Source organism: Chlorocebus sabaeus, chromosome 6 (genome assembly GCF_047675955.1).
Source record: "Chlorocebus sabaeus isolate Y175 chromosome 6, mChlSab1.0.hap1, whole genome shotgun sequence".
NCBI lineage: Eukaryota > Metazoa > Chordata > Mammalia > Primates > Cercopithecidae > Chlorocebus > Chlorocebus sabaeus.
This window is the reverse complement of record NC_132909.1, coordinates 9,362,753-9,387,898: the sequence shown is the minus strand read 5'-3', so window position 1 is coordinate 9,387,898 and position 25,146 is coordinate 9,362,753. Positions and strand designations below refer to the sequence as shown.

At 55.7% G+C, this 25,146-nt stretch overlaps 3 protein-coding genes across 4 annotated transcripts in view; 2 read left to right on the top strand and 1 right to left on the bottom strand.

Moving 5' to 3' along the window:
• The window catches only part of SULT2B1 (sulfotransferase family 2B member 1), a 44,471-nt gene extending 35,293 nt beyond the window's left edge, over positions 1-9,178 (top strand). For both annotated transcript variants that reach the window (XM_007997433.3, XM_073017245.1), the window contains 4 exons: positions 1,035-1,161; positions 2,480-2,574; positions 6,137-6,317; positions 8,744-9,178. In XM_007997433.3, coding sequence (XP_007995624.1) covers positions 1,035-1,161; positions 2,480-2,574; positions 6,137-6,317; positions 8,744-9,009 — 669 coding nt within the window. In that variant the 3' untranslated portion in view covers positions 9,010-9,178. The remainder of the gene's footprint in view (positions 1-1,034; positions 1,162-2,479; positions 2,575-6,136; positions 6,318-8,743) is intronic.
• Positions 9,179-9,272: 94 nt separating this feature from the next.
• Positions 9,273-24,523, bottom strand: FAM83E (family with sequence similarity 83 member E). The gene is made up of 5 exons (XM_007997443.3): positions 22,830-24,523; positions 20,619-20,786; positions 19,817-19,941; positions 13,068-13,485; positions 9,273-10,861 (listed from the first exon to the last, which is right to left on the bottom strand). Exons 1-5 carry the CDS (start codon positions 23,292-23,294, stop codon positions 10,601-10,603), a joined length of 1,437 nt encoding a protein of 478 aa, XP_007995634.3. The 5' UTR covers positions 23,295-24,523; the 3' UTR covers positions 9,273-10,600.
• SPACA4 (sperm acrosome associated 4) lies at positions 16,239-18,084 on the top strand. The gene has a single exon (XM_007997442.3). It carries the CDS (start codon positions 16,556-16,558, stop codon positions 16,937-16,939), a length of 384 nt encoding a protein of 127 aa, XP_007995633.1. The 5' UTR covers positions 16,239-16,555; the 3' UTR covers positions 16,940-18,084.
• Positions 24,524-25,146: the final 623 nt, after the last annotated feature.

Genomic DNA, 25,146 nt, shown 5'->3' with positions numbered 1-25,146 from the left:
AGGCTGGAATGCAGTGGCATGATCACAGCTCACTGCAGCCTCGACCTCCTGGGCTCGAGTGATCCTCCTGCCTTACCCTCCCGAGTAGCTGGGACCACGGGCACGCACCACCACACTCAGCTAATTTTTGTATTCTTTGTAGAATGGGGGTCTCGTTATGTTGTCCAAGCTGATCTCGAACTCCTGGGATCAAGTGATCCTCCTGCCTCGGCCTCCCAAAGTGCTGGGATTACAGACGTGAGCCACCGTGGCTGGCCAAGTGTTCTTTCTCAGACTCCTTCCCTTTATGCCTTCGTCATCCCCTCAAGCAATTTCCACAGCCTCTTGTGTGTGGGGCTCTGGGTTAAGGCTCTAGGAACGAGTAAGACCCCGCCTGACCTCAAGGGGTTCCTCACCCTGTGAGTAACCAGCATGGTAAAAGCCCATCTCTATTAAAAATACAAAAATTATCCGGGCGTGGTGGTACGCTCCTGTAATCCCAGCTACTCAGGAGGCTGAGGCAGGAGAATCGCCTGAACCCAGGAGCCAGAGGTTGCAATGAGCTGAGATAGCACTACTGCACTCCAGCCTGGGCAAAACAGAGTCAGACTCCATCTCAAAAAAAAAAAAAAAAAAAAAAAGGCCGGGTGCGGTGGGTCACGCCTGTAATCCCAGCACTTTGGGAGGCCGAGACGGGCAGATCACCAGGTCAGGAGATTGAGACCATCCTGGCTAACACAGTGAAACCCCGTCTCTCCTAAAAATACAAAAAATTAGCTGGGCGTGGTGGCGGGTACCTGTATTCCCAGCTATTTGGGAGGCTGAGGCAGGAGAATGGCCTGAACCCAGGAGGCGGAGCTTGCAATGAGCCCAGATCGTGCCACTGCACTCCAGCCTGGGCAACAGAGCAAAACTTCATCTCAAAAAAAAAAAAAAATTCTGCCCTGAGTCCTTCCTGCTTCAGAAGAGAGGGGTCTCCAGGGCAGGAGACCTCAGGGGCTGGGGTCCTGCCTGCGTCTGACGCCTTCTCCCCTCTCCTCATCATCCGCACGCAGGTGATCTACATGGGCCGCAACCCCCGGGACGTCGTGGTCTCCCTCTATCATTACTCCAAGATTGCCGGGCAGTTAAAGGATCCGGGCACGCCCGACCAGTTCCTGAGGGACTTCCTCAAAGGCGAAGGTGAGGACAGGGCAAAGCCAGGCAGGAGGGGTGGGGAGGAGCCCCAGAGGACCCTGATGGGCAGAGGAGGGACAGAGGAGGGGGAAGAAAGGGAGAGAGGCAGAGACACAGGGCATCAAAAGGAGCAATGGAGACAGAGACCAGGCAACCAAGAGAAGAAGAGACGGAGGGAGAGAGACTGAGAGACCGAGAGATGCAGGACAAGCAAGGGACAGAGGAGACAGAGACAGAAAGACACTCAGATACAGAAAGACGGAGAGAGAGGGCAACAAAAAAGAGACAGGGGCCCAGCACAGTGGCTCACGCCTGTAATGCCGCACTTTGGCAGACCAAGGCAGGCAGATCACTTGCACTCAGGAGTTCAAGACCAGCCTGGCCAATGTGGTGAAACCCCATTTCTATTAAAAATACAAAAATTAGCCAAGTATTGTGGCATACGCCTGTAATTCCAGCTACTCAGGAGGCTGAGGTGGGAGGATCACTTGAGCCCATGGGGGAGGTGGCAGTGAGCAGAGATCGCGCTATTGCACGCTCTTGCACTCCAGCCTGGGCAACAGAGTGAGACCCTGTCTCAGAAAAATTAAATTAATAAATAAGTAAAAAATAAAAAATAGGCTGGGCACAGTGGCTCACGCCTGTAATCCCAGCACTTTGGGATGCCAAGGTGGGCGGATCACAAGGTCAGGAGATCGAGACCATCCTGGCTAACACGGTGAAACCATCTCTACTAAAAATACAAAAAATTAGCCGGGTGTGGCAGGCACCTGTAGTCCCAGCTACTTGGGAGGCTGAGGTAGGAGAATGGCGCAAACCCGGGAGGCGGAGCTTGCAGTGAACCTAGATGGTGCCACTGCACTCCAGCCTGGGCGACAAAGCGAGACTCCATCTCAAAATAAATATATAAATAAATAAAAATTAAAAAATAAAAAGAGGTAAGGAAATAAATGCAGAAAGAGAGACAGAGTCAGAGAGAGACAAGGAGAGACAAGGAAACAGGAGGACACAGGCCCCAGGTACTAAGAAAGGCAGCGCCCTTTGGCCACGTGTTCCTTTATCTGCTGCTGTCAGAGACCCTGGCTTTGGAGGGAAATCCAGGTGTGCAGAGGGGGACTGGATGGACAGATAGACAAGAGCACCCCAAGATGGGCAACCAGGGGAGAAGCAGGTTGGAAGAGCCCCCGAACTTGGTGGAGATGTGGGGGCTCTGAGGGCTGGACCTGGGGGTTTGTGGGGCATAGCTAGTTAGACACATGAGCCCCAGTGGGGCTGGGGGGACCCTGTCACTTGGCCCTCACCCAACTTATCCCTCTGCCCACAGTGCAGTTTGGCTCCTGGTTCGACCACATTAAGGGCTGGCTTCGGATGCAGGGCAAAGACAACTTCCTATTTATCACCTACGAGGAGCTGCAACAGGTGAGTCCCCACCTCCGCCAGGTGCAGCATCCCCCGCCTGATGCCCTCTGCTCACACCCCACTCTCTCCCCTTCCCGAGGGTCTCAGGACCCCTCCGCTTCCCCATGCAATGCGCCAGCCTCTGGGGATACTGCAGGAACAGAACAGAGGCCCTGAGCCTGTGAGCAAGGACCACAGACAAAATCCCTAAATCACACAGCGGGCTAGCGGGGCAGAGGAGCTAAGGAGCAAAGGCAAGTGGGAAGGAAGACAAGGAATGGGCAGGGGCGAGATTTAACACAGGAGGGTTGGCCGGATGCAGTGGCTCACACCTGTAATCCCAATGCTTGGACAACCTGAGGCGGGCGGACCCCTTGAGCCCAAGAGGTTGAGGCCACCATGAGCTATGATGATGCCACTGTACAGCCTGGGCAACACCTCAAAACCCTGTCTCAAAAGAGAGAGAGAGGGCCAGGTGTGGTAGCTCACACCTATAATCCCAGCACTTTGGGAGCCCAAGGCAGGTAGATCACTTGAGGTTAGGAGTTCGAGACCAGCCTGGCCAACATGGTGAAACCACATCTCTACTAAAAATACAAAAATTAGCTGGGCACAGTGGCACATGCCTGTAGTCCCAGCTACTCAGGAGGCTGAGGCAGGAGAATGACTTGAACCCAGAAGACGGAGGTTGCGGTGAGCGGAGATCGCACCACTGCACTCCAGCCTGGGTGACAGAGCAAGACCTTGTTCCAAAAAATAGAAAGAAAAAAGATTGAACCACATGAAATGCCTGTATTCAACCAGTCTTTATTTATTTGTATTTATTTAATTAAATTAATTTATTTAGTTTTGAGACAGAGTTTCGCTCTTGTTGACCTGCCAACCAGTGTTTATCTTAAGATGGTAATTTTGGCTGGACATGGTGGCTCACGCCTGTAATCCCAGCACTTTGGGAGGCCAAGGTGGGCAGATCACCTGAGCTCAGGAGTTCCAGACCAGCCTGGCCAACATGGTGAAACCCTATCTCTACTAAAAATACAAAAAAATTAGCCGGCCATGGTGCAGGCGCCTGTAGTTCCAGCTACTCGGGAGGCTGAGGCAGGAGAATCGCTTGAACCTGGGAGTTAGAGGTTGCAGTGAGCCAAGATCGCACCATTGCACTCTAGCTGGGTTATAGAGCAAGACTCTGTCTCCAGAAAAAAAAAAAAAAGTAATTTTATACGGTTTTCCCAAATGTTGTTATTATCCCTATTTTATCGATGAGGAAACTGGAGGTTTGTAATTTCAGAGAGGGTTGATAACTTGCCCAAGGCATATGGCTCTTGCCTGCAGACTCCACGGTTATTTTTTTCCACTCTGGTAACTTTCTTTTAATGGAAAGCTCCAGAAAAGGTGTTGGTACTACTCCTCCCCCTCTTTTCCAGCAAGCTTTCTTCTCCAAACCCAGAACTGGGCCACAGAGCCTAACAGCTTCTGGGCTGCCCCTGGGTGTGAGGCGCCGCCCACATGTTAAAATTTCTGGGACACGTCAGTGGTTCAAGAAGATAAAGAGATGGAAGGTTATGAAACCAGGAATGACCTGGAAAATAGGAGCCATGGGGTTGGCGGAGCTGACCAGAGGGCTGACCGTGCTGGGCGCTACGTATCAAAAGGCAGCGATGGCCGGGCACGGTGGCTCACGCCTGTAATCCCAGCACTTTGGGAGGCCGAGGCAGCTGGATCACTTGAGGTCAGGAGTTTGAGATCAGCCTGGCCAACGTGGTGAAACCCTGTCTCTACTAAAAATACAAAAATTAGCCAGGCGTGGTGGCCCATGCCTATAAACCCAGCTACTTTGGAGGCTGAGGCAGGAGAATCACTGGAACCCAGGAAGTGGAGGTTGCAGTGAGCTGAGATAGCACCACTGCACTCCAGCCTGGGCGACAGAGCGAGACTCAGTCTCATTGTAATCCCAGCACTATGGGAGGCCGAGGTTGGCGGATCACCTGAGCTTGGGAGTTCGAGACTAGCCTGACCAACATGGAGAAACCCTGTCTCTACTAAAAATACAAAATTAGCCAGGCGTGGTGGCACATGCCTGTAATCCCAGCTACTCAGGAAGCTGAGGCAGGATAATCGCTTGAACTCAGGAGGCAGAGGTTGTGGTGAGCCAAGATTGCACCATTGCACTCCAGCCTGGGCAAAAAGGGTGAAACTCCGTCTAAAAAAAAAAGCAGAGGGGCAAAGGGGAGGATTAAGGGCTTCAGGAACCTGAGCTCCTCTCTGGCTCTGTGACCTTGGACAAGTGTCTCTCCCTCTCTGGGCCTCTATTTACCAATTGAGATAATGACATTTCCCCCGCAAAGCTGATGGTGGTATCGGCACAAATGTATGGGGGGCTTGGATCAGAGCTTGGTACATAGTAGACACTCAGTAAGGAAGGTGATATTTGAGCTGCAGCCATGGCAATGACCCTTCTGGAAGCCCCGTGCCAAGGCCTGGAGGGAGGAAATGTGTAGGAAATGGTGAGTCTCAGAAGGAGAGGGTGGGAAAGGTATTGGAAGAGCTGAAACCAGACCACATCTGTTCTTTTTTTTTTTTTTTTTTTTTTTTGAGATGGAGTCTCACTCTGCCACCCAGGCTGGAGTACAGTGGTGAGATCTCGGCTCACTGCAACCTCCATCTCCCAGTTCAAATGATTCTCCTGCCTCAGCCTCCCAAGCACCTGGATTACAGGTGCCCGCCACCATGCCCGGCTAACTTTTGTATTGTTAGTAAAGACAGGGTTTCACCATGTTGGCCAGACTGGTCTCCAACTCCCAACCTCAAGTGATCCGCCCGTCTCAGCCTCCCAAAGTGCTGGGATTACAGGCGTGAGCCACTGCACCCGCCCCACATCTGTGCTTGAAAGCTGGGTCTGGGTCTGGGTCTGGGTCTGGGACTCTGTCCCAGGGCACTCGGGAGCCACAGAAGAGTTGGGAGCCAGTGAGGAGCAGGGTCAGTTTGGGTGTGGGGGATGAGCTGGAGGGGGATGAAGACTGGAGGCAGGGAGGTTATGGAGCAGCAGGCTGGGGCATGGGTCCAGGAAGGAGAGGATGAGGCCTGAGCAGTGCTAGGCTACAGGGGCACAGAGGAGGGGACATGGCAAGGGGAGGCAGGTGGGAAGAGACAGGTCTGATGACAGGACAGAGTTTGGGGGTGAGGGGTACCCAGAGAGGGAGGCCAGGCTCCTGGGTGGATGGGATCCTGCACTGGGAGCCTGGGGGAGGAGCAGGTTTGAGATGTAGACCAGCCAATGCCTGTCTCTAACCCGAAGGAAGGTGATTCTGGGTAAGGTGATGCTCTGACCTCTGACCCTGCTGTGACCTCTGCCCCAAGCCCACCTATTCCCTCCCACCTAGAGAACCGTCCAAAGACAGAAACTGCAAAAACCCTTAGAGGCAACATAGCCCAACCCCTCAGCTTGGAGCTGGGGAAACTGAGGCAAAGAGGCAGCGTCCCTCAGGCAGCCCTGGGGTAGGACCCAGACGTGCAGACCCCAGGTTCCATGCTCCTTCATTGGCCGAGTGCCCTCCCTCCACTGACCAGTCTCCCCTGCCTGCAGGACTTACAGGGCTCCGTGCAGCGCATCTGCGGGTTCCTGGGCCGCCCGCTGGGCAAGGAGGCACTGGGCTCCGTCGTGGCACACTCGACCTTCGGCGCCATGAAGGCCAACACCATGTCCAACTACACACTGCTGCCTCCCAGCCTGCTGGACCACCGTCGCGGGGCCTTCCTCCGGAAAGGTGCGGGGGCTTTGGGGTTCGGAGCCCACTAGGCCACTGCCTGGCTGTGTGACCTGGGAGAGTTATTTAACCTTTCTGGGCCTCAGTTTCTCACCCAGCTGTAACATTGGGTGAACAGGGTCACTGTGGCCCCAGGGTTCATCACACACAGGGCTCAGCACTGGCTTGGCACACGTGCCAGCCACCCGAGGCGTCCCCACCCAGAGAACTCCCAACGAGAGCAAAACATCCAGGAGTACTGCCAACGCCAGGTCTACCCTAGAGAGGAGATCTAGAATCTTCACGAATCCTCCTCCATGGCCATGTTCACGGCAGAAATACTCAAACTTTGGGTTATGAGGTGCAGGCGGCAGCGCAGTTGTTTCCTCTTCCTGCTGTAACGAACACCGCAAACTCCATGGCTCAAAACGACACACGTTTAGGTTTTTTTTTTTTTTTTTTGACACGGAGTCTCGCTCTGTTGCCCAGGTGGGCTGGAGGTTGCAGTGGCGCGATCTCGGCTCACTGAGACCTCTGCCTCCCGGGTTCAAGCGATTCTCCTTCCTTAGCCTCCTTGAGTAGCTGGGATTACAGGCATCCGAAACCACATCTGGTTAATTTTTATATTTTTAGTAGAGACGGGGTTTCACCATGTTGGTCAGGATGGTCTCAATTTCCTGACCTTGTGATCCACCTGTCTCAGCCTCCCAGTGTGCTGGAATTACAAGTGTGAGCCACCGCGCCCGGCTTTTTTTTTTTCTTTTCTTTTTTTTTTTTTTTTGAGATGGAGTCTTGCTCTGTCCCCAAGGCTGGAGTGCAGTGGCTCAATCTCAGCTCACTGCAACCTCCACCTCCCCAGTTCAAGCGATTCTCCTGCCTCAGCCTCCTGAGCAGCTGGGATTATAGGCATGCGCCACCACACCTGGCTAATTTTTGTATTTTTAGTGGGGACGGGTTTTCACCATGTTGGCCAGGCTGCTCTTGAACTCCTGACCTCGAGTGATCTGCCCGCCTCGGCTTCCCAAAGTGCTGGGATTACAGGTGTGAGCCACGGTGCCTGGCCCCTGTTTTTTAAAAATATGTTTTTAATAATAGGACAGGAGTCTTGCTCTATTGCCCAGGCTGGTCTCAAAGTCCTGGGCTCAAGCAATCCTTCTGCTTCAGCCTCCCAAAGTGCTGAGATTACAGGTGTGAGCCACCGCGCCCGGCTGCATGTACTTTCTTAACATTTCTGAAGGTCAGGAGTTGGGCTGAGGTCTGTCTCCCTGGGCTAAGATCAAGGTGTTTAAAAGGACATATTTCTTCTGAAGGCTCTAGGGGAGAATCTCTTGCCTCACCTTCTCAGTTGTTGACCCACCTGCATTCCGAGGCTCATGGCCTCTTCCTCCATCTGCCAAGCCACCAGAGAAGCATCTTCTTCTTTTTTTTTTTTTTTTTGAGACAGAGTCTCTGTCACCCAGGCTGGAGCGCAGTGGTGTGATCTCGGCTCACCGCAACCTCCGCCTCCCAGATTCAAGCGATTCTGCTGCCACAGCAGAATCCCTGAATTCTATCAGCCCCAGGTTTCCAGGTGAGGGGTGATGCCCTGGTGGTAGCCCCACAGTGAGAAAACTGAGGCTTGGACTGGGTGCAGTGGTTCATGCCTGTAATCCCAGCGCTTTGGGAGGCCGAGGCGGGTGGATCACCTGAGGTCAGGAGTTTGAGACCAGCCTGGGAAACATGGTTAAACGCCATCTCTACTAAAAATATAAAAATTAGCTGGGTGTGGTGGTGCACACCTGTAATCCCAGTTACTTGGGAGGCTGAGGCAGGAGAATCGCTTGAATAGGAGGTTGCAGTGAGTCGTGATCATACCATTCTACTCCAGCCTGGGCGACAGAGCGAGACTCCATCTCAAAAAGAAAAAAAAAAAATAGAAAACTGAGGGTTGGAGGGTTCCTGAGGCTTGCTTGCTGCGCCAGTCAGCAAATTGGTTGCCAGCCCTGAGCACAGTGCCTGCAGAAGGGGGTCCCTTCCATGTCCCAGCAGTAATGGCTGCAGCACGGAATGTCGTGGGGGCATTGAGACAGGACTTATTCTAGCAGGGGAGGTTTGGGACTGGTCGCAGAGGAGGTGACACAAGCTGTAAGGTGGGCAGGAATTCGGGGTTGGAGATAGAGGTTCTAGGCCCAGAATTAAAGGGTCCGGGAAAAAGGGGAGGACTCACAGGGAGCCTGCAGTAGCAGAGGCAGTGAGGGCGGAGGTGTGAACGGTGCCAGGTGACAGGCCAAGACTCTGCCACCATAGGACACAAAGGGGTCAATGTGGAGGGTGGGGAGGACGGTGTTTCTGGCAAAGGGAACACCTCGCCAAAGGCCGGGAGGGGTAAAGAAGGTGCTGGAATGTTGGAGGTAGGGGCATGGTGCTCCCCAGAGGCTCCTCACCCCCTGGCGCGCCCTCCCCTCCAGGGGTCTGCGGCGACTGGAAGAACCACTTCACGGTGGCCCAGAGCGAAGCCTTCGATCGTGTCTACCGCAAGCAGATGCGGGGGATGCCGACCTTCCCCTGGGATGAAGACCCGGAGGAGGATGCCAGCCCGGACCCTGAGCCCAGCCCCAATCCTGAGCCCAAGCCCAGCCTTGAGATCAACAGCCTGGAGCCTGAAACTAGACCCAATTCCAGCCCCAGCCCCAACCCTGGCCAGGCCTCTGAGCCCCCGCACCCGCGACCCTGAGAATAAACACGTCGCTTCCGCCCAGGTTCCTTGATGCGCTGTGGGAGGGCATGCAGCGGGGCGTGGAGAGTCCTCACCACGCCAAGGCTTCCAGAGGCCAGGTTTCCCGACTCAGAGTCCTGCCCAGAGGCAAAGGTGCTGCAGGAACCCAGCGCTGGGCATCTCACTTTCCCGGGGTGGGGGCCTGATCCCCAGTCTGAGGTAGAAGGGGACTGGGGGCCTGGACTCCTGGGTGTGAGGGAGGAGGGGCTGGGGGTCTGGACTCCTGGGTGTGAGGTAGAAGGGGACTGGGGGCCTGGACTCCTGGGTCTGAGGGAGGAGGGGCTGGGGGCCTGGAGTCTCAGGTCTGAGGGAGGAGGAGCTGGGGACCTGGATCCCTGGGTCTGAGCGGGGAGGGGGCTGGGTTATGGACTCTTGGATGCAGAGCCAGGCTGTGGTAACGAATGTTTTTGGCATGAAGTGGTTTTATTCCGAGCAGATGTAAAGGGGAGCTCCGGCAGACCCACCCTGTCAGCGCCCACTGAAAGTCCCGCCACCCACCCCGTTCGCCTGTGGCTGTGGCTGTACCACATTCCAGTCCCTCAGTATTCAGCTCCATGCCTCAGTTTCCCCACAGCTCCTGAGCACAGTGTGCATGGCAGCGACTCCCCATCTTCCCCTCCACAGTTCCAGCTCAGGGCCTCAGCCGTACCCCTCATCAGGAAGGCCTGATCCTCAGGAACTGCGTGTGCGTTCTTTAGGATCTGCAGCGAGGGACACTGCCGGCCCATTTTCTCGGCTGTGACACTGAGGTCCGGTGCAGGCAACGGCCTTGCCAAAGTCCATTTTCTTTTTTTTTTTTTTTAAGATGGAGTCTCGCTCTGTCACCCAGGCTGGAGTGCAGTGGCGTGATCTCGGCTCACTGCAAGCTCCGCCTCCTGGGTTCAAGCAATTTTTCCGTCTCAGCCTCGTAAGTAGCCGGGATTACAGGCACCCACCACCACACCCAGCTAATTTTTGTATTTAGTAGAGATGGGTTTCACCATGTTGGCCAGGCTGGTCTCGAACTCCTGACTTCAGGTGATCCACCTGCCTTGGCCTCCCAAAGTGCTGGGATTACAGGAGTGAGCCACCTTGCTCAGCCTTTCTTTTTCCTTTTTTTTTTTTTTAAAGAGATGGCCTCTCGCTGTGTTGCCCAGGCTGGAGTGCAATGGCGTGATCTTGGCTCACTGCTGCCTCCACCTCCAGAGCTCAAGCGATCCTCTCACCTCAGCCTCCAGAGTAGCTGGGACCACAGGTGTGCGCCACCACACCCAACTAATTTGTTTTATTTATTGTGGAGATGGGGTCTCACTATGTTGCCCAGGCTGGTCTCCAACTCCTGGCCTCAAGCAACCCTCCCACCTTAGCCTCCCAAAGTGCAGAGATTACAGGCATGAGCCACCACTCCTGGCCCCAAGTTGCAGAACAAGTGAAAAACATCCCTTCTGCTTTACAGACGCTGAGGCCAGAAGCCTTATCCAAGGCAGGGTATGGAGGCAGGGGGCTCTGAGCTGACAGTTGTCCGGCACTGCTCCTTGGGTGGGCCAGCAGATTTGGCTTGGTCTCCTGTTCAGGGTTGTCCCCCAAGTCCTGCCCGTGGGGCCCAGTCTGACGGCCTGACGCCTCTGGGCTCTTGAAGTTTGAATGTAGCATCCCCAGCGAACCGCCTTCGGGCTGGGGACAGATAGCGGAGGCGGTGGGCAGGGGACAGGGGCAGGGCACCGCCCCAGGGAGGTCGGGAGTCCACCTCCCCGCGGGGGCCTCCTCCAGTGCCCCGCTGCCTCATCAGAGCCTTGGCTGGGGTGTCCTTGGAACCCCAGGACTTCTTGAGCTGTGGAAGGAAAGAGAAGGAGGTGAGAGGAGGCTGAGGTGGGGCCCTGGGGGAGAGCCAGAGAAGGCAGGAAGTGAGGCAAGAGAGAAGCAGTGAAAGTGATAGACGGCCAGGCATGGTGGCTCACACCTGTAATCCCAGCACTTTGGGAGGCCAAGGTGGGAGGATCACTTGAGGTCAGGAGTTCAAGACCAGCTGGCCAACATGGTGAAACCCCGTCTCTACTAAAAATACAAAAATTAGCCTGACGTGGTGGTGGGTGCCTGTAATCCCAGCTACTCGGGAGACTGACAGGAGAATTGCTTGAACCCAGAAGGCAGAGACTGCAGCGAGCTGAGATAGCGCCACCGTACTCCAGCCTGGGCGACAGAACAAAACTCAATCTCAAAAAAAAGAAAAAAGAAAAAGAAAAAGAAAAAGGTGATAAAGGATTTGAGGGAAGTGGAAGGAGATGATGGAGGAGGGAAGGGAGGGAAGAGAGGAGTGAGGGAGGAGAGAGATGGAGGCTGGACACGGTTCACGCCTGTAATCCCAGCACTTTGGGAGGCTGAGGTGGGCAGATCACCTGAGGTCAGGAGTTCAAGACCAGCCTGACCAACATGGAGCAACCCCACCTATACTAAAAATACAAGGTTAGCCAGGTGTGGTGGTGCATGCCTGTAATCCCAACTACTCAGGATGCTGAGACAGGAGGATCCTTGAACCTGGGAGGCGGAGGTTGTGGTGAGCTGAGATCACACCATTGCACTCCAGCCTGGGCAACAAGAGTGAAACTCTGTCTCAAAACACACACACACATATACACACACACACACACAGATTAGCCAGGCGTGGTGGCATGGGTCTGTAATCCTAGCTACTTGGAAGGCTGAGGTGGGAGGATCGCTTGAGCCAAGGAGGTTGAGGCTGCAGTGAGCTGAGATCACGCCACTGTACTCCAGCCCGGGAGACAGAGCGAGACCCTGTTTCAGAAAAAAAAAAAAAAGGTAGGGAGGTAAAAGAAGAGGAAGGGGTAAGGGAGAAGGTGAGGGAGGAGAAAGAAGGAGAGGAGGGAGGAGGGGAGCCAGGAAGGAGAGAGAGTAGACAGAGGGGGTGAAAGGTGAAGGACGACATGAGCAAGAAGCAGCAGGGAGGCAGCAGGAGAGGGATGCAGAGGAGGAGGCAGGCAAGGAGGACGCTGTGGGGAGCCCGAGAGGGAAGGGGGAAAGTGAGAGGGCAAGCCTGGGACCCCCTAACCTACAGAGGGGCAAGGAACTGGGTCCCCACCTCTGCAGCTGGGGAGGAACCAGAAGCGCTGGCATCTGCCAGCCGGGAGCAAATATTTGCCAAGGGAGGGGATGCTGGGTGAGGGTGCTCAGGACCAGGTGAAGGTGAGGACCTTGCCCCTGCCCATCCCCCGTCTGCTCTCCAGCTAGGAGCCTTCCTTGCCCGGGACGGAAGGAGATGATTCCTGATTCCCAGGACACTGCAGAACAAGACCCTGTCTCAAATATATCTATCTCCCAGCCTTCCTGGCCTGGGATGCGGATATCACAAAATAAATAAATTCCACTTCAGGAAGTTATTTATTGTTTATTATTATTTATTTTTTGAGACAGTCTCGCTCTGTCGCCCAGGCTAGAGTACAGTGGAACGATCTCAGCTCACTGCAACCACCACCTCCCTGGCTCAAACAGTTCTCCTGCCTAAGCCTCCCAAAAGCTGGGGACTACAGGTGTGCACCACCACACCCAGCTAAATTTTTTGTGTTTTTAGTAGAGACAGGGTTTCACCATGCTGGCCAGGCTGGTCTCGAACTCACTGTTTCAGGAATGTATTGCTGTTATCATTACTACTCTATTTTTCTTTAACCATGTGGATTCCTCCCTCAACCAAACTCAGAATGAGTGCCCTTGCTCCGCCTGTTCCTAGATGAGGATACTGAGGTTCAGAGAAGTCAGGTCCTCGGCTTCCCCCCACCTAGTGTGTCATGCCAGGATTTGCACCCAGCGCTCTCCTGTCTCTGACCCATGCCACCCAGTGCCCACCTGCCCAGCATGCAGCAAGTCAACAAACGATGCTATTAGGAATTTAGCGGCACAGGCCCTCAGGCTTCCTGCTCTATGGCTGGGAGCAGGGCCCCTGGAGCCTGGCTTGCACCAGCCTGGGCAAATGCCTTCCCCTTCCTGGGCTCCATGATCTTCTGGCACCAGCCACAAAATCTCACCTCGTTGTCCCCATCACTGGAGCCAGACAGCTCGGACAGGCGGCTTAGGTCCCACAGGGAGCGGCTGGGCCGGGTGGCGGGGCCGCTGGGGGTCCGGGCGCGCTGCACGCTCCTTAGGATGTCGCTGAGTGCGGGCCCCGGGGCGGCAGGGGAGACGCGGCAGGCGGCCAGGCGGTGGGCCAGCGGGCCGTCAGGCGGCGGAGGCGACGCGGGGGCCACGGAGCGACGGCGGGACACGCGGTGCGGGCTGCGGCCCCGCTGCAGGCCCCCCATGACCGAGGGATCCTGGGGGGGTGCAGGTGGGAGCGGACAGGAGGCCGCGTACAGCGTCCGGAACTCAAGGCTGAAGGCGTCGACAATTTCACCGGTCAGCAGGGTCACCAGGCCTCGGTGCAGGCGTGCGTCACTCCACGTGAAGCTGGGGGTTGGGGAGCAGGGAGATCAGGGTCTCCAACCCTGAGGGCCCAGCCCCGCCCCTATCCCCAGCCAGGTCCCAGGGGGGGCGGTAGGACCTCAGGCGAGTCCTGACCTCTCCAGCCTCAGCTTCCCCGTCTGTAGAATGGGGACAACTAAAGTATGTACCCGGGAGGGATGGAATGAAGACAGCCCAAGTTAAGACACTTATCTAATCAGGGCCAGGCACAGTGACTCACGCTTTGGGAGGCTGAGGCAGGAGGGTTGCTTGAGCCCAGGAGTTTGAGACCAGCCTGGGCAACATGGCAAGACTCTGTCTCTACAAAAAATCAAAAAACTAGCCAGCTGTGGTGGTGCACACCTGTACTTCCAACCACTTGGGAGGCTGAGGTGGGAGGATCCCTTGAGCCTGGAAATCTTTTTTTTTTTTTTTGAGATGGAGTTTTGCTCTCGTTGCCCAGGCTGGAGTGCAATGGCATGATCTCGGCTCACTACAACCTCTGCCTCCCGGGTTCAAGCAGTTCTCCTGCCTCAGCTTCCTGAGTAGTTGGGGACTACAGGCGCCTGCCACCATGCCTGGCTAATTTTTTGTATTTTCAGTAGAGATGGGGTTTCATCATGTTGGTCAGGCTGGTCTCGAAGCCCTGACCTCAGGTGATCCACCCACCTCGGCCTCCCAAAGTGCTGGGATTACAGGCGTGAGCGACTGCGCCCTGCTGAGCCTGGGAAATTGAGGCTGCAGTGAGCTGTGATAATACCACTGCATTCCAGCCTGGGCAGCAGAGCAAGACCCTTCCCCCGCCCCCCCCCCCCAAAAAAAAACCAGGACACTGTGGCTCACGCCTGTAATCCCGGCACTTTGGGAGGCTAAGGCAGGCAGATCATGAGGTCAGGAGTTTGAGACCAGCCTGACCAACGTGGTGAAACCCCGTCTCTACTAAAAATACAGAAATTAGCTGGGTATGGTGGCGCATGCTGTAATTCCAGCTACTCAGGAGGCTGAGGCAGGAGAATTGCTTGAACCCAGGAGGCGGAGGTTGCAGTGAGCCGAGATCACACCACTGCACTCCAATCTGGGCGACAGAGCAAGAATCTGACTCAAAACGAAACAAAACAAAAAACTTATCTGGAATCAGACTGGAGTTTAAACCCAGGCTCTACCTGGTCCCCACTTAGGAACACCTGAATGCCTCAGTTTTCCCCTTTGGAAAGAGACGGAATTCACTTCTGGACACTAAAAGGGATTGTTTTAAGACCCAGCTGCTTCCTAGAATGACTGCCATCTAGTCAGCCCCGGCTGCGCACCAAGCTCTCCACGTTGCTGCTCCCTGCAGTGCTCATCTGCAATATGGAGCCAAAACCTAGGAAGGCCGGGTGCGGTGGCTACGCCTGTAATCCCAGCACTTTGGGAGGCTGAGGCGGGAGGACTGCTTGAGGCTAGGAGTTTGAGACCAACCTGGGCAATGTAGCAAGATTCCATCTCTACAAAAAATTTTATGAAATTAGCCAGGCATGGTGGTGCACGCCTATAATCCCAGCTACTCTGGAGGCTCAGGGAGGAGAATCACTTGAGACTGGGAAGCCAGGGCTGCAGTGAGCCAAGATCGCACCACTGTACTCCAGCCTAGGCCACAGGGCAAGATCCTATATATATTTTTTTGAGATGGAGTCTTGCTCTGTTGCCTAGGCTCAAGTTCAGTGGCACAATCTTGGCTCCCTGCAACTCCACCTGCCAGGTTCAAGCAATTCTCCCTGCTTCAGCCTCCCGAGTAGCTGGGATTACTGGTGCCCACCACCATGCCAGATAATTTTTGTATTTTTAGTAGAGACGGGGTTTCACCACGTTGGCCATGCTGGTCTTGAACTCCTGATCTCAGGTGATCCACCCGCCTTGGCCTCCCAAAGTGCTGGGACTATAGGTGTGAGCCACTGTGCCCAGCCAACTTTAAAAAAAAAAATTAAATTAAAAAATAAATAAAACATAGGAAGATTCAAATGACTGAACACGGGTCAAGCCCCTTGCACGTGGCCACCGCTGAGAGCCTGTGAGCTGTGGGAGCCAGTGCCCTAACACTTCCTGTCATCACAGTAGTTATTGAAAGCACCAAGGGCCAGGTGTGGCGCGGTGGCTCACGCCTGTAATCCCAGCACTTTGGGAGGTCGAGGCAGGCAGATCACTTGAGCTCAAGAGTTCGCGACCAGTCTGGCCTACATGGTGAAACCCTGTCTCTACTAAAAATACAAAAATTAGCCAGATGTGGTTGCACGCGCCTGTAGTCCCCACTGCTCAGGAGGCTGAGTTACGAGAATCACTTGAACCTGGGAAACAGAAGCTGCAATGAGCTGAGATCACGCCACTACACTCCAGCCTGGGTGACAGAGTAAGACTCCGTCTCAAAAATAAAAATAAAAAAATAAAAGCAAGCCAGCGCTGAGCATGAATTCTGGCACACAGTAAATGCTCAGTTAATACACCCTCTTTTTTCCCAGCCTCTTTGGAATTCAATGAACCTGGTTCTCATCCTGGGTCGGGGACCCCAGATACATCACTTTCCCTTCCCCAGCCTTGGTTTGCCCATCTGAAAAATGGGGTCACCATGGGAGGTATGAGGTAGTCAAGCCCTTGGTGGGTATAGCACAGAAAATATGAACAAGCTTGTGGCCAGCGTTCTCTGGGTTCAGGGCATCTTCACCTTGGCAGAGGTGGCAGAGCCCTCTTGCGCCCTGGCAGGTTGGCAGGACAGGCTACCCCTTGGATTGTGACACCCTCTCCTCTCACCTATGACCTCATCCCCAGAGCAGCCAGTGGGAACCCTGAGGGATCTGTGAGATCACTCATTCCATTCACAGACTCTTGTCAGACAGCAGCCACCAGCTCACCTCCATCCCCAGGACTTAGAGGGACACAGGGCATTGGGAACAGAGGACACTCCAGGCGCTGACCCTGGGAGGCCAGGACCAGGGCCAAAGTCCCGTGGGCAGGAGGAGTCCTCGGAGGTCCTTCATTCAGCAGTTCCAGGAGGTCTAGGAAGCCCACGGCCTGGCTGGGGCAGCGTCAACGCCGCCAGGCCGCCATGGTCCTGTGCTGGCTGCTGCTTCTGGTGATGGCTCTGCCCCCAGGCACGACGGGCGTCAAGGACTGCATCTTCTGTGAGCTCACCGACTCCACGCAGTGTCCCGGCACCTCCATGCGCTGTGGCGATGACGAGGACTGCTTCACAGGCCGGGGGATCGCCCCAGGCACCGGTCCGGTCATCAACAAAGGCTGCCTGCGAGCCACCAGCTGCGGCCGGGAGGAACCCGTCAGCTACAAGGGCGTCACCTACAGCCTCACCACCACCTGCTGCAGCGGCCGCCTGTGTAACAGAGCTCTGGGCTCCTCGAGCAGCCAGACGGTGGGGGCCACCACCAGCCTGGCACTGGGGCTGGGTATGCTGCTCCCTCCACGTTTGCTGTGACCAACAGGGAGGACGAGGCCTGGGACTGTTCTCCCAGATCCGCCACTCCTCACGTCCCCGTCTCCTTCTCCCACTAAATGGCCAGAGAGGCCCTGGACAACCTCCTGCGGCCCTGGCTTCATCCCTTCTAAGGCTGTCCACCAGGAGCCCGGTGCTCAGGGAAGCACCCCCAGGCCTGATTGAGCGGCAGGGGAGCGCGGCCTGTGGGTTTGATTGTACTACTCTATTCCACCGGTTCTAAGATGCAGAGCTTCTCATGTTTCAATCACCATGCTTCTCTCCATTGGTGGCACTTAGAGTCCATGAAATACGGTAAAAAAAAAAATAAATATATATATCTCTCTCTCATAATAAATGACAGCTGATGTTCATGGAGCATTCTTTGTTTTTCCTTTTCCTTTGATTGTTTGTTTTTCCTTTTTGTAGCGATAAGATTCAGCTATGTTGCCCAGGGGGGTCTCAGATTCCTGGGCTCAAGTGATCCTCCCACCTCAGCCTCCCAAAGTGCTGGGATTACAGGTGTGAGCCACGGCATCCGGCCAAGACTGTCTTATGTTACATGCCACTGAATCCTCACGCAAAGCTGGGAAGGTAAACACTCTTTCAAACATTTCAAACATTCCGGTCTCAACTCTAGTGGGTTCTCAAAGTGCGGTCCCTGGACCAGAAACTGCAGCAGTATCAAGTTGGAACTTACTAAAAATGCAGATTCTCAGGCCCTGTTCCAGGCACGATGAATGGGAGTGGGGTCCAAAAGCTGTGTATTGTTTTCTCTTTTTCTTTTTTCCTTTGTGAAACAGGGTTTTGCTCTGCTGCCCAGACTGGAGTGCAGTGGTGCAATCTTGGCTCATTGCAGCCTCCACCTCCTGGGCTCAAGTGATCCTCCCACCTCAGCCTCCTGAGTAGCTGGGTCTACAAGCATGCTCCATCATGCTTGACTAATTTTTATTTTTTTTAATTTTTGTAGAGATGGGGTCCCGCTATGTTGCCCAGGCTGGTCCTGAAGTCCTGGGCTCAAGTGATCCTCCCAAAATGCTGGGACAACAGACGTGAACCACCACGCCCAGTCTTTTTCCGTTTTCTTTTTCTTTTCCTTCTTTTTTTCTTTTTTTGAGACAGAGTCTTGCTTGGTCACCCAGGCTGGAGTGCAATTGTGCAGTGGTGTGATCTCGGCTCACTGCAACCTCCACCTCCCGGGTTCAAGTGATTCTCCAGCCTCAGCCCCCCGAGTAGCTGGGACTAGAGGCGCATGCCACCATGCCTGGCTAATTTTTTGTATTTTTAGTAGAGGCAGGGTTTTACCATGTTGATCAGGCTAGTCTCAAACTCCTGACCTCAGGTGATCCACTGCCTTGGGCTCCCAAAGTGCTGGGATTACAGGTGTGACCCACCGCGCCCGGCCATTTTTCTTTTTCCTCTTCCTTTTCCTGAATTATCTGCTACAAAAGTTGTGTTTTGTTTTTTTGTTGTTTTTGTTTTTGTGAGACGGAGTCTTGCTCTGTCGCCTAGGCTGGAGCGCAGTGGCATGATCTCAGCTCGCTGCAACTTCTGCCTCCTGGGTTCAAGCGATTCTCCTGCCTCAGCCTCCTGAGTAGCTGGGACTACAGGCACCCGCCATCATCCCGGCTAATTTTTGTATTTTTGTAGAGATGGGGTTTCATCATGTTGGCCAGGTTGGTCTTGAACTCCTGACCTCAGGTGATCTGCCCGCCTCAGCCTCCTAAAGTGCTGGGATTACAGGCATGAGCCACCGCGCCCAGCCCAAATCTGTGTTTTAACAAGCGCTCCCAGGGATTCTGGTGCACGCACAGGGTTGAAAGCCACTGTTCCTGACCAGTGTTCTCAGCTAGGCACCTGTGCTCCCCAGTGGGCATCTTTGCTGTCTGGAGAGGTTTTCGGTTCTCTAATTGGCAGGGAAAGCTGGGGGTATGGGGCGTGTGATGCTACTGACCTCTGCTGGGTCAAGGCTGAAGATACCAAGCAGCCTCCCACAGTGCACCCAACGGCCCCCGCAACAAAGATTCAGCCAGCCCAAGTGTGGGTGCTACCCCTGTTGAGGGACCTACTTCTAGAGGCTCTAACCCTATCAGCCCCGTGACACAGAGGGGGGAACTGAGGCACGGAGAGGTGAAGTAAGTTGCCTGAAGTCACACAACGGGGAACTGACAGAGCTAGAATTTGAATCCAGGCCATCTGGTCCCAGAGGCCACACCCCTTTCTCCTCCCCGACTGTGCTGTGACCCTGTGAGGTAGGTGCTGTTATTATTTGCAGTTTCTTTTTTTTTCTTTTTCTTTTTTTTTTTCCTTTTTTGAGACGGAGTCTTGCTCTGTCTCCCAGGCTGGAGTGCGACAGCGCAATCTCGGCTCACTGCAACCTCCGTCTCCTGGGTTCAGGTAATTCTCCTGCCTCAACCTCCCAAGTAGCTGGGAAGACAGGGTTTCACCATGTTGGCCAGACTGGTCTTGAACTCCTGACCTCAGCTGATCTGCCTGCCTCGGCCTCTCAAAGTGCTGGGATTACAGGCTTGAGCCACCACGCCCGGGTATTTTCTTAGATGCTCAGACAGGTGGAGTTATTTACCCAAGGCAGAGCTTAGACCCCAATCCAGGTGCCAATCCACCCCCAAACTGTTTGCCCAGTTTTCCAGATGAGAAAACACCAGGTCAAAGAGAAGCAGACTCACCCAAGACCACTAAACAGACCAGCACCGGGTCCGGCCGCGGCACGTATCTCCTCCCCAGGGGAGGGTGTTTTGTCCCCATTACACAGATGAGAAAAGAGAGGGCTGGGCAGGGGATGCCAGCTGTTCTCTGAGCACACTGAGGGAAAGTGGGGTATAGGACGCTGGGAGGTGGGGGGCGGGGCGAGGACTACACCTGTAGGATCCTGAGATGACCCTCTCGCCGTCCAGCAGCACGAACTTCTCCCGCACGGTGCCGCTCACCTGCCGTCGCCAGCGGCTCTGGAAGCTGCAGCCCCGCACGACGCGGACATCCATGTTCTGTTGGTGTAGGGAGTGGACGGCACACCCTTGCTGAGGCCCACTGCATGGATTCAGGCTCCCTCCAGGCTGGTTTTAACTGGAGGGACCCATGACTCCATAGAAGTATCTGTCCAAGGCCAGGCCTCATGGCTCACGCTTGTAATCCCAGCACTTTGGGAGGCCAAGGCGGGTGAATCACCTGAGGTCAGGAGTTCAAGACCAGCCTGGCCAATATAGCGAAACCCTGTCTCTACTAAAAGTACAAAAATTAGCCGGGCATGGTGATACATGCCTGTAATCCCAGCTACTGGGGAGTCTGAGGCAGGAGAATCATTTGAACCCGGGAGGCAGATGTTGCAGTGAGCGGAGATCGTGCCACTGCACTCCAGCCTGGGTGACAGAGCAAGACTCCATCTCAAAAAAAAAAAAAAAAAAAAAAAGAAATATCTGCCTCGGCTTCCTCAGAGCCACTGATATCACCCCTCAGGCGTTCCTTGGGGATACCCAAAATCTGTGACTCAAGATTGCTTGGGGATGCCCACCCCCACTTCCCCAACGCCGTGGGCATCAGATCCCAGGGGACCATCCCTGCCAGCATCCATCTCAATGACCCTGGGCTCAGTGGAAGGGTCTGCCCCCACTGCCCCCATGCCAGGGGAATGGGGACTCACAGGTCCCCCTGGCCCGGCCCCTACCTCCGTGGTCCAGGGGTTCACCCCCAGCTGCTGGGCCAGCTCCAGGAAGGCAGGCAGCTGCTGGCGGTCCAGGAGCAGGTAGACAGGTACCCAGCGGCGTATGGCAGCATCCACCAAGTCCAAAAGCAAGTCTGGGTCAGTGAAGACATCCATGACCACGGCCACCAGCTGGGGGTGGGGAGAGGGGAGGTGGATGTGTGAACGGAAGCTGGTTCGGGGAACATTCAGAGGGTGTGGGAAGCCTGACATCCGGAATCTGGGAGTAAAGTGCTCTGGGGGCTGGGAGTTTAACATTCAGGGGGCGCTAAAGGGGAGACTCCCAGACATACACTGCTGCTCAAACCGCACCTATGTGTGAATGAGCAAAACGCTGCCTCTCCATGAGATTCCCAGCCCCTTCTCAAGATTTCCGGCTCCTAAATGCTGGAAAATTGTTATCACAAATCATATGTTTGCTTGTTTTTCTTTTTTGTTTTTTTTTCGGGTTTTTTGGTTTTGTTTTTGTTTTTGTGTTTGAGACAGAGTCTCGCTCTGTCGCCCAGGCTGCAGTGCAGGGGTGCGATCTCAGCTCACTGCAAACTCCACCTCCCGGGTTCAAGCAATTCTCCCGCCTCGGCCTCCCGAGTAGCTGGGACTACAGGTGCCCACCATGCCCAGCTAATTTTTTGTATTTTTCGTAGAGATGTACTTTCACCGCGTCAGCCAGGATGGTCTCGATCTTCTAACCTTGTGATCCACCTGCCTCAGCCTCCCAAAGTGCTAGGAGTACAAGCGTGAGCCACCACACCCGGCTTTTTTTTTTTTTTCTCTTTTTAAAGACGAAGTCTTGCTCTGTTGCCCAGGCTGGAATGCAGTGGCACAATATCAGCTCACTGCAACTTCGGCCTCCAGGGCTCAAGCTATTCTCCTGCCTCAGCCTCCAGAGTAGCTGGGATTACAGGCGCCCGCCACCACACCTGGCTAATTTTCATATTTTTACCAAGTTGGCCAGGCTGGTCTGGAACCCCTGACATCGGGTGATCCCCCAGCCTTGGCCTCCCACAGTGCTGGGATTACAGGCCATGAGCCACCGTGCCTGGCCTACAAATCACATGTTTGTAACACAGAACATCGTCCCCTGAGCTGCGACACTGCGGTGCCCAAATGTCCACGGCAGTTTGGCTCTAAGATCAGTGGTGGGTGTCCCATAGAGCACTGTGGGCAACTATATTTCTGGGTCCTGGGAAATTTTCTGGGTGCTGGGTGCAGGAGGGCTGACCTGCTAGGCCACCGTGGCGAACCTGGGGGACACGGAGGTGCTGAAGGCCTGGATATTGCAGGCAGCATAAAATAGTGGAAACCCTGACTCAGCAACCAGACAGCCTGGGTTCAAATCCCCACTCGGCCACTTGCAGGGAAGAGATTTAACTGCCCCGTGCCTCCGTGGTCACAATAGTCCTTCTGGTGGCACAGGGTTCTGGCTCGATGATTCACATGAGTCCCTGGGAAGCCCTTTACATGGGAGCTGGCGGACACTAAGACTGTGAAGTACATAGTGGGCTTTCCGAGGGCTACAGTGGGGACATCTGGGTCCTCCTTGGAAGGAGAGTGGAGACCTCTGGTTTGGTGATGAGGGGATAAGGGAATGACTGAGACTGGGGGTGTCATAATTAGGCTCAAGGGGCATCGATACCTAAGGGCACCCAGGTCTTGAGGGAGGGTAGGGGCGCCCCCATTTTTCTTTTTGGCATGGAATCTCGCTCTGTCGCCCAGGCTGGAGTGCAGTAGCTTGATCTTGGCTCTCTGCAACCTCTGCCTCCCGGATTCAAGCAATTCTCCTGCCTCAGTCTCCCTAGTAGCTGGGACTACAGGCGCCCACCACCATACCCGGCTAATTTTTGTATTTTTAGTAGAGATGGGGTTTCACTATGTTGGCCAGGCTGGTCTCGAACTCCTGACCTCATGATCCGTCGGCCTCGGCCTCCCAAAGTGCTGAGATGACAGGCGTGAGCTGCTGCACTCGGCTGGGCCCCCCTTTCTGAGAGTAAGGATGAGGTCTGGGAATGTAGGTACCTGAGTCCTGGGGCTGGAAGGTGTGGACTCCTGGGTCCCAGGGGTATAGGTCCTTTAGGGTAGGGATGTGGGCTTGCAAGTCCCAGGAAGACAAGGGAGAGAATGCCTGGGTCCCCGTCCCAGTCTGGGGAATGGACATGAGGCCCCTGCGACACCCACCTTGTGGGCAGCCTGGATCTCCAGCCGCACTAGCTCCTTGAGGGGCGGCTGGCCCTCTCCAGGGGGCTGGGTGTACAGCTGCGCCCGGGTGATGCCCTTCCACGCTGAGTCCACTGGCCAGCCCAGCCGCAGGATGGGTGCCGGCTGCTCCGACTGCCCAGGCCAGTAGCTCAGGCTGCCCGCATCCCCATCAGCGGTGGGGGCTCCGTCTGCCATCCTGCCAGGCTCCGGCTTGGCCACTGTCCAGTCTTCAGCTGCCGCTGCCAAGCCCTGGACCTCATCTGCACTGAGGAAGGGCCGCAGCTCCTCGCGCTGCACACAGGCCTGAAACGCCTCCGCACCCTTGCTCAACAGAGCCTCCAGTGCCAGCCGCTGGCCCTCGGAATACAGGAAGCTGGAGCTCGCCCCGGGCACCCTGGGACCGGAGTCCACTCCTTCCAGCGCCGCCAGCTGGGAGGCCGCCATCGGGGTCACTCGGGTGGGAGGACTGACTGTGAGAGGCTGGGTCCCCGGGGGTCTGGCTGTCTTTGGGGACTGTGACCATCTGGGGGTTCTCCTGATAGGCAGACCCTATGTGGCCATCCAAGGCCTCCGGGGGGCCCTGCAGATGTCCAAATGGCTCCCTGCAGCAGCCCCTGCCTCACTGTCCTGACAATCACACTGCCCAAGTAAGCGACTACCCAGTATGTCAGGCCACTCAGATCCGCCACCTGCCTGTGCCCAGGTGGCACCATGCCTGGCTGGCCTTCCGTGACCTTCCTGCCAGCCGTCTCTGCTGGTCAGGCTGACCTCCTGACACCATCCCCAACTATGTGGCCCATCAGCTGGCCATCCCTGCTCAGCCACACGACAGCCTCCAACCCACCAGTCACACAGTGCCCAGTCGGACCCTTTAGTTGTCCTGAATTTGGTCAGGCTGACCAGTTGATCGTTTCCAGGCAACAGGCTGTCTGCCTGTCTCCAATCACCCAGAGGTCCTTAAATAAAGGCACGGCAGGCTGCCTGCCTGCCCCAGACCAAGAGCACAATGAACTGACGCTCTCCTTTCACTGTCCGGCAAATGCCAGTGGCTTCCGACTGAGTCGCAGGATCTGGCTGCCTGGTGGATCATCTGTCTCTGGCTGAATCCAACGGCCCCCATGAGTTTCTCCTACTCACCAGCTCTCACCTGCAGACCAGCCAGGATGCCTCTCCATTGGACCTGCTCGTTTAGCCTTAGAGAAATGCTGAAGGCTTGGCATACCCTTCCCTACCCTGTCAATGGGGGACCCTGCTCCCTGGACCCTCACACTCCCTCCAGCTGCCACAGTGGAGGGTGACATGTGCCACACGGGTCTCCATTACTATGGGATGGGTCTATGACCTTGGCAGCCCATCTAGGTATGAGTGCCACCTAACCAACCACCCTCCTGAGGCTGGCTGCGCCTGCCTGGGGCCTGGCCCTGAGACCTGTTTCAGACCGTTCTCGGATCTGTGGTGAGCCCTAACCAAGCCGCCCCCAGCCTGGTTTCTGCCTAAATCCTCTCTCCTGCCAGCAGCCCGGACGCTTCTTCCCAGACAGGGGCCCCTCTCTAACTCGCCCTGTCTCCCTCCCAAGCCCCAGTTGCCCCCTTGAGGCTCCTGACCCAACCTCGGGGATCCCGGCAACCCAGGCGGCTGCTTCCTCCAGACCACAGCAAGGAGCTGCAAAGAGAAAGGAGGAGTCAAGCCAGGCCGGCCTCCCTGCCCCACCCCCACCCATCCCCCTCTGGCCGGGGCCCATCACACCGGCTGGCGCTGGGCTCCACGGCCTCCCTTCCTCCCTTCCGGCACTTGCCTTTTCCGAGGACCCGACACGGGCTGTGGCTCTCTGGCTTCTACTCCTGCGGTGCTTCCCGACCTCTGGCCTGTCCTCAGGCCTCCACCTGGAATCCGGGGAGCCCTACCCCTTGTGTAAATACAGGAGGGCCCCCCCGGGGGAGGTCCGGCTCACACACTTTCTTTACCTGTCCTCACTCGGGGTGAACGCCCCTCCAGACCCAGGATTCCCGGTGGCGGCGTGGGGGGTTGAGATCACCTCACCTGTTTCCAGGCAGCCTCTCCCTCCCCGCAGCCCTGCCTGCCTGCACCCTGCACTTCCCGGTCCACACCCCGCCCGCCATCCCAGCGCCAGGGAGGGGCACAGGATCCTTTAAGAGGGGCGGGCGTGGCTGACCCAAGGAAGCAGGTGTGGGAACACCTGCCACCTGGCTGTTGGGAAGGAGGCAGGGCTCAGACCCTAGGGGGCAGGGAGCTTCCGGGGCAGTGGGGGCAGGAGGAGGGCTGGTCTTCGCTAGCA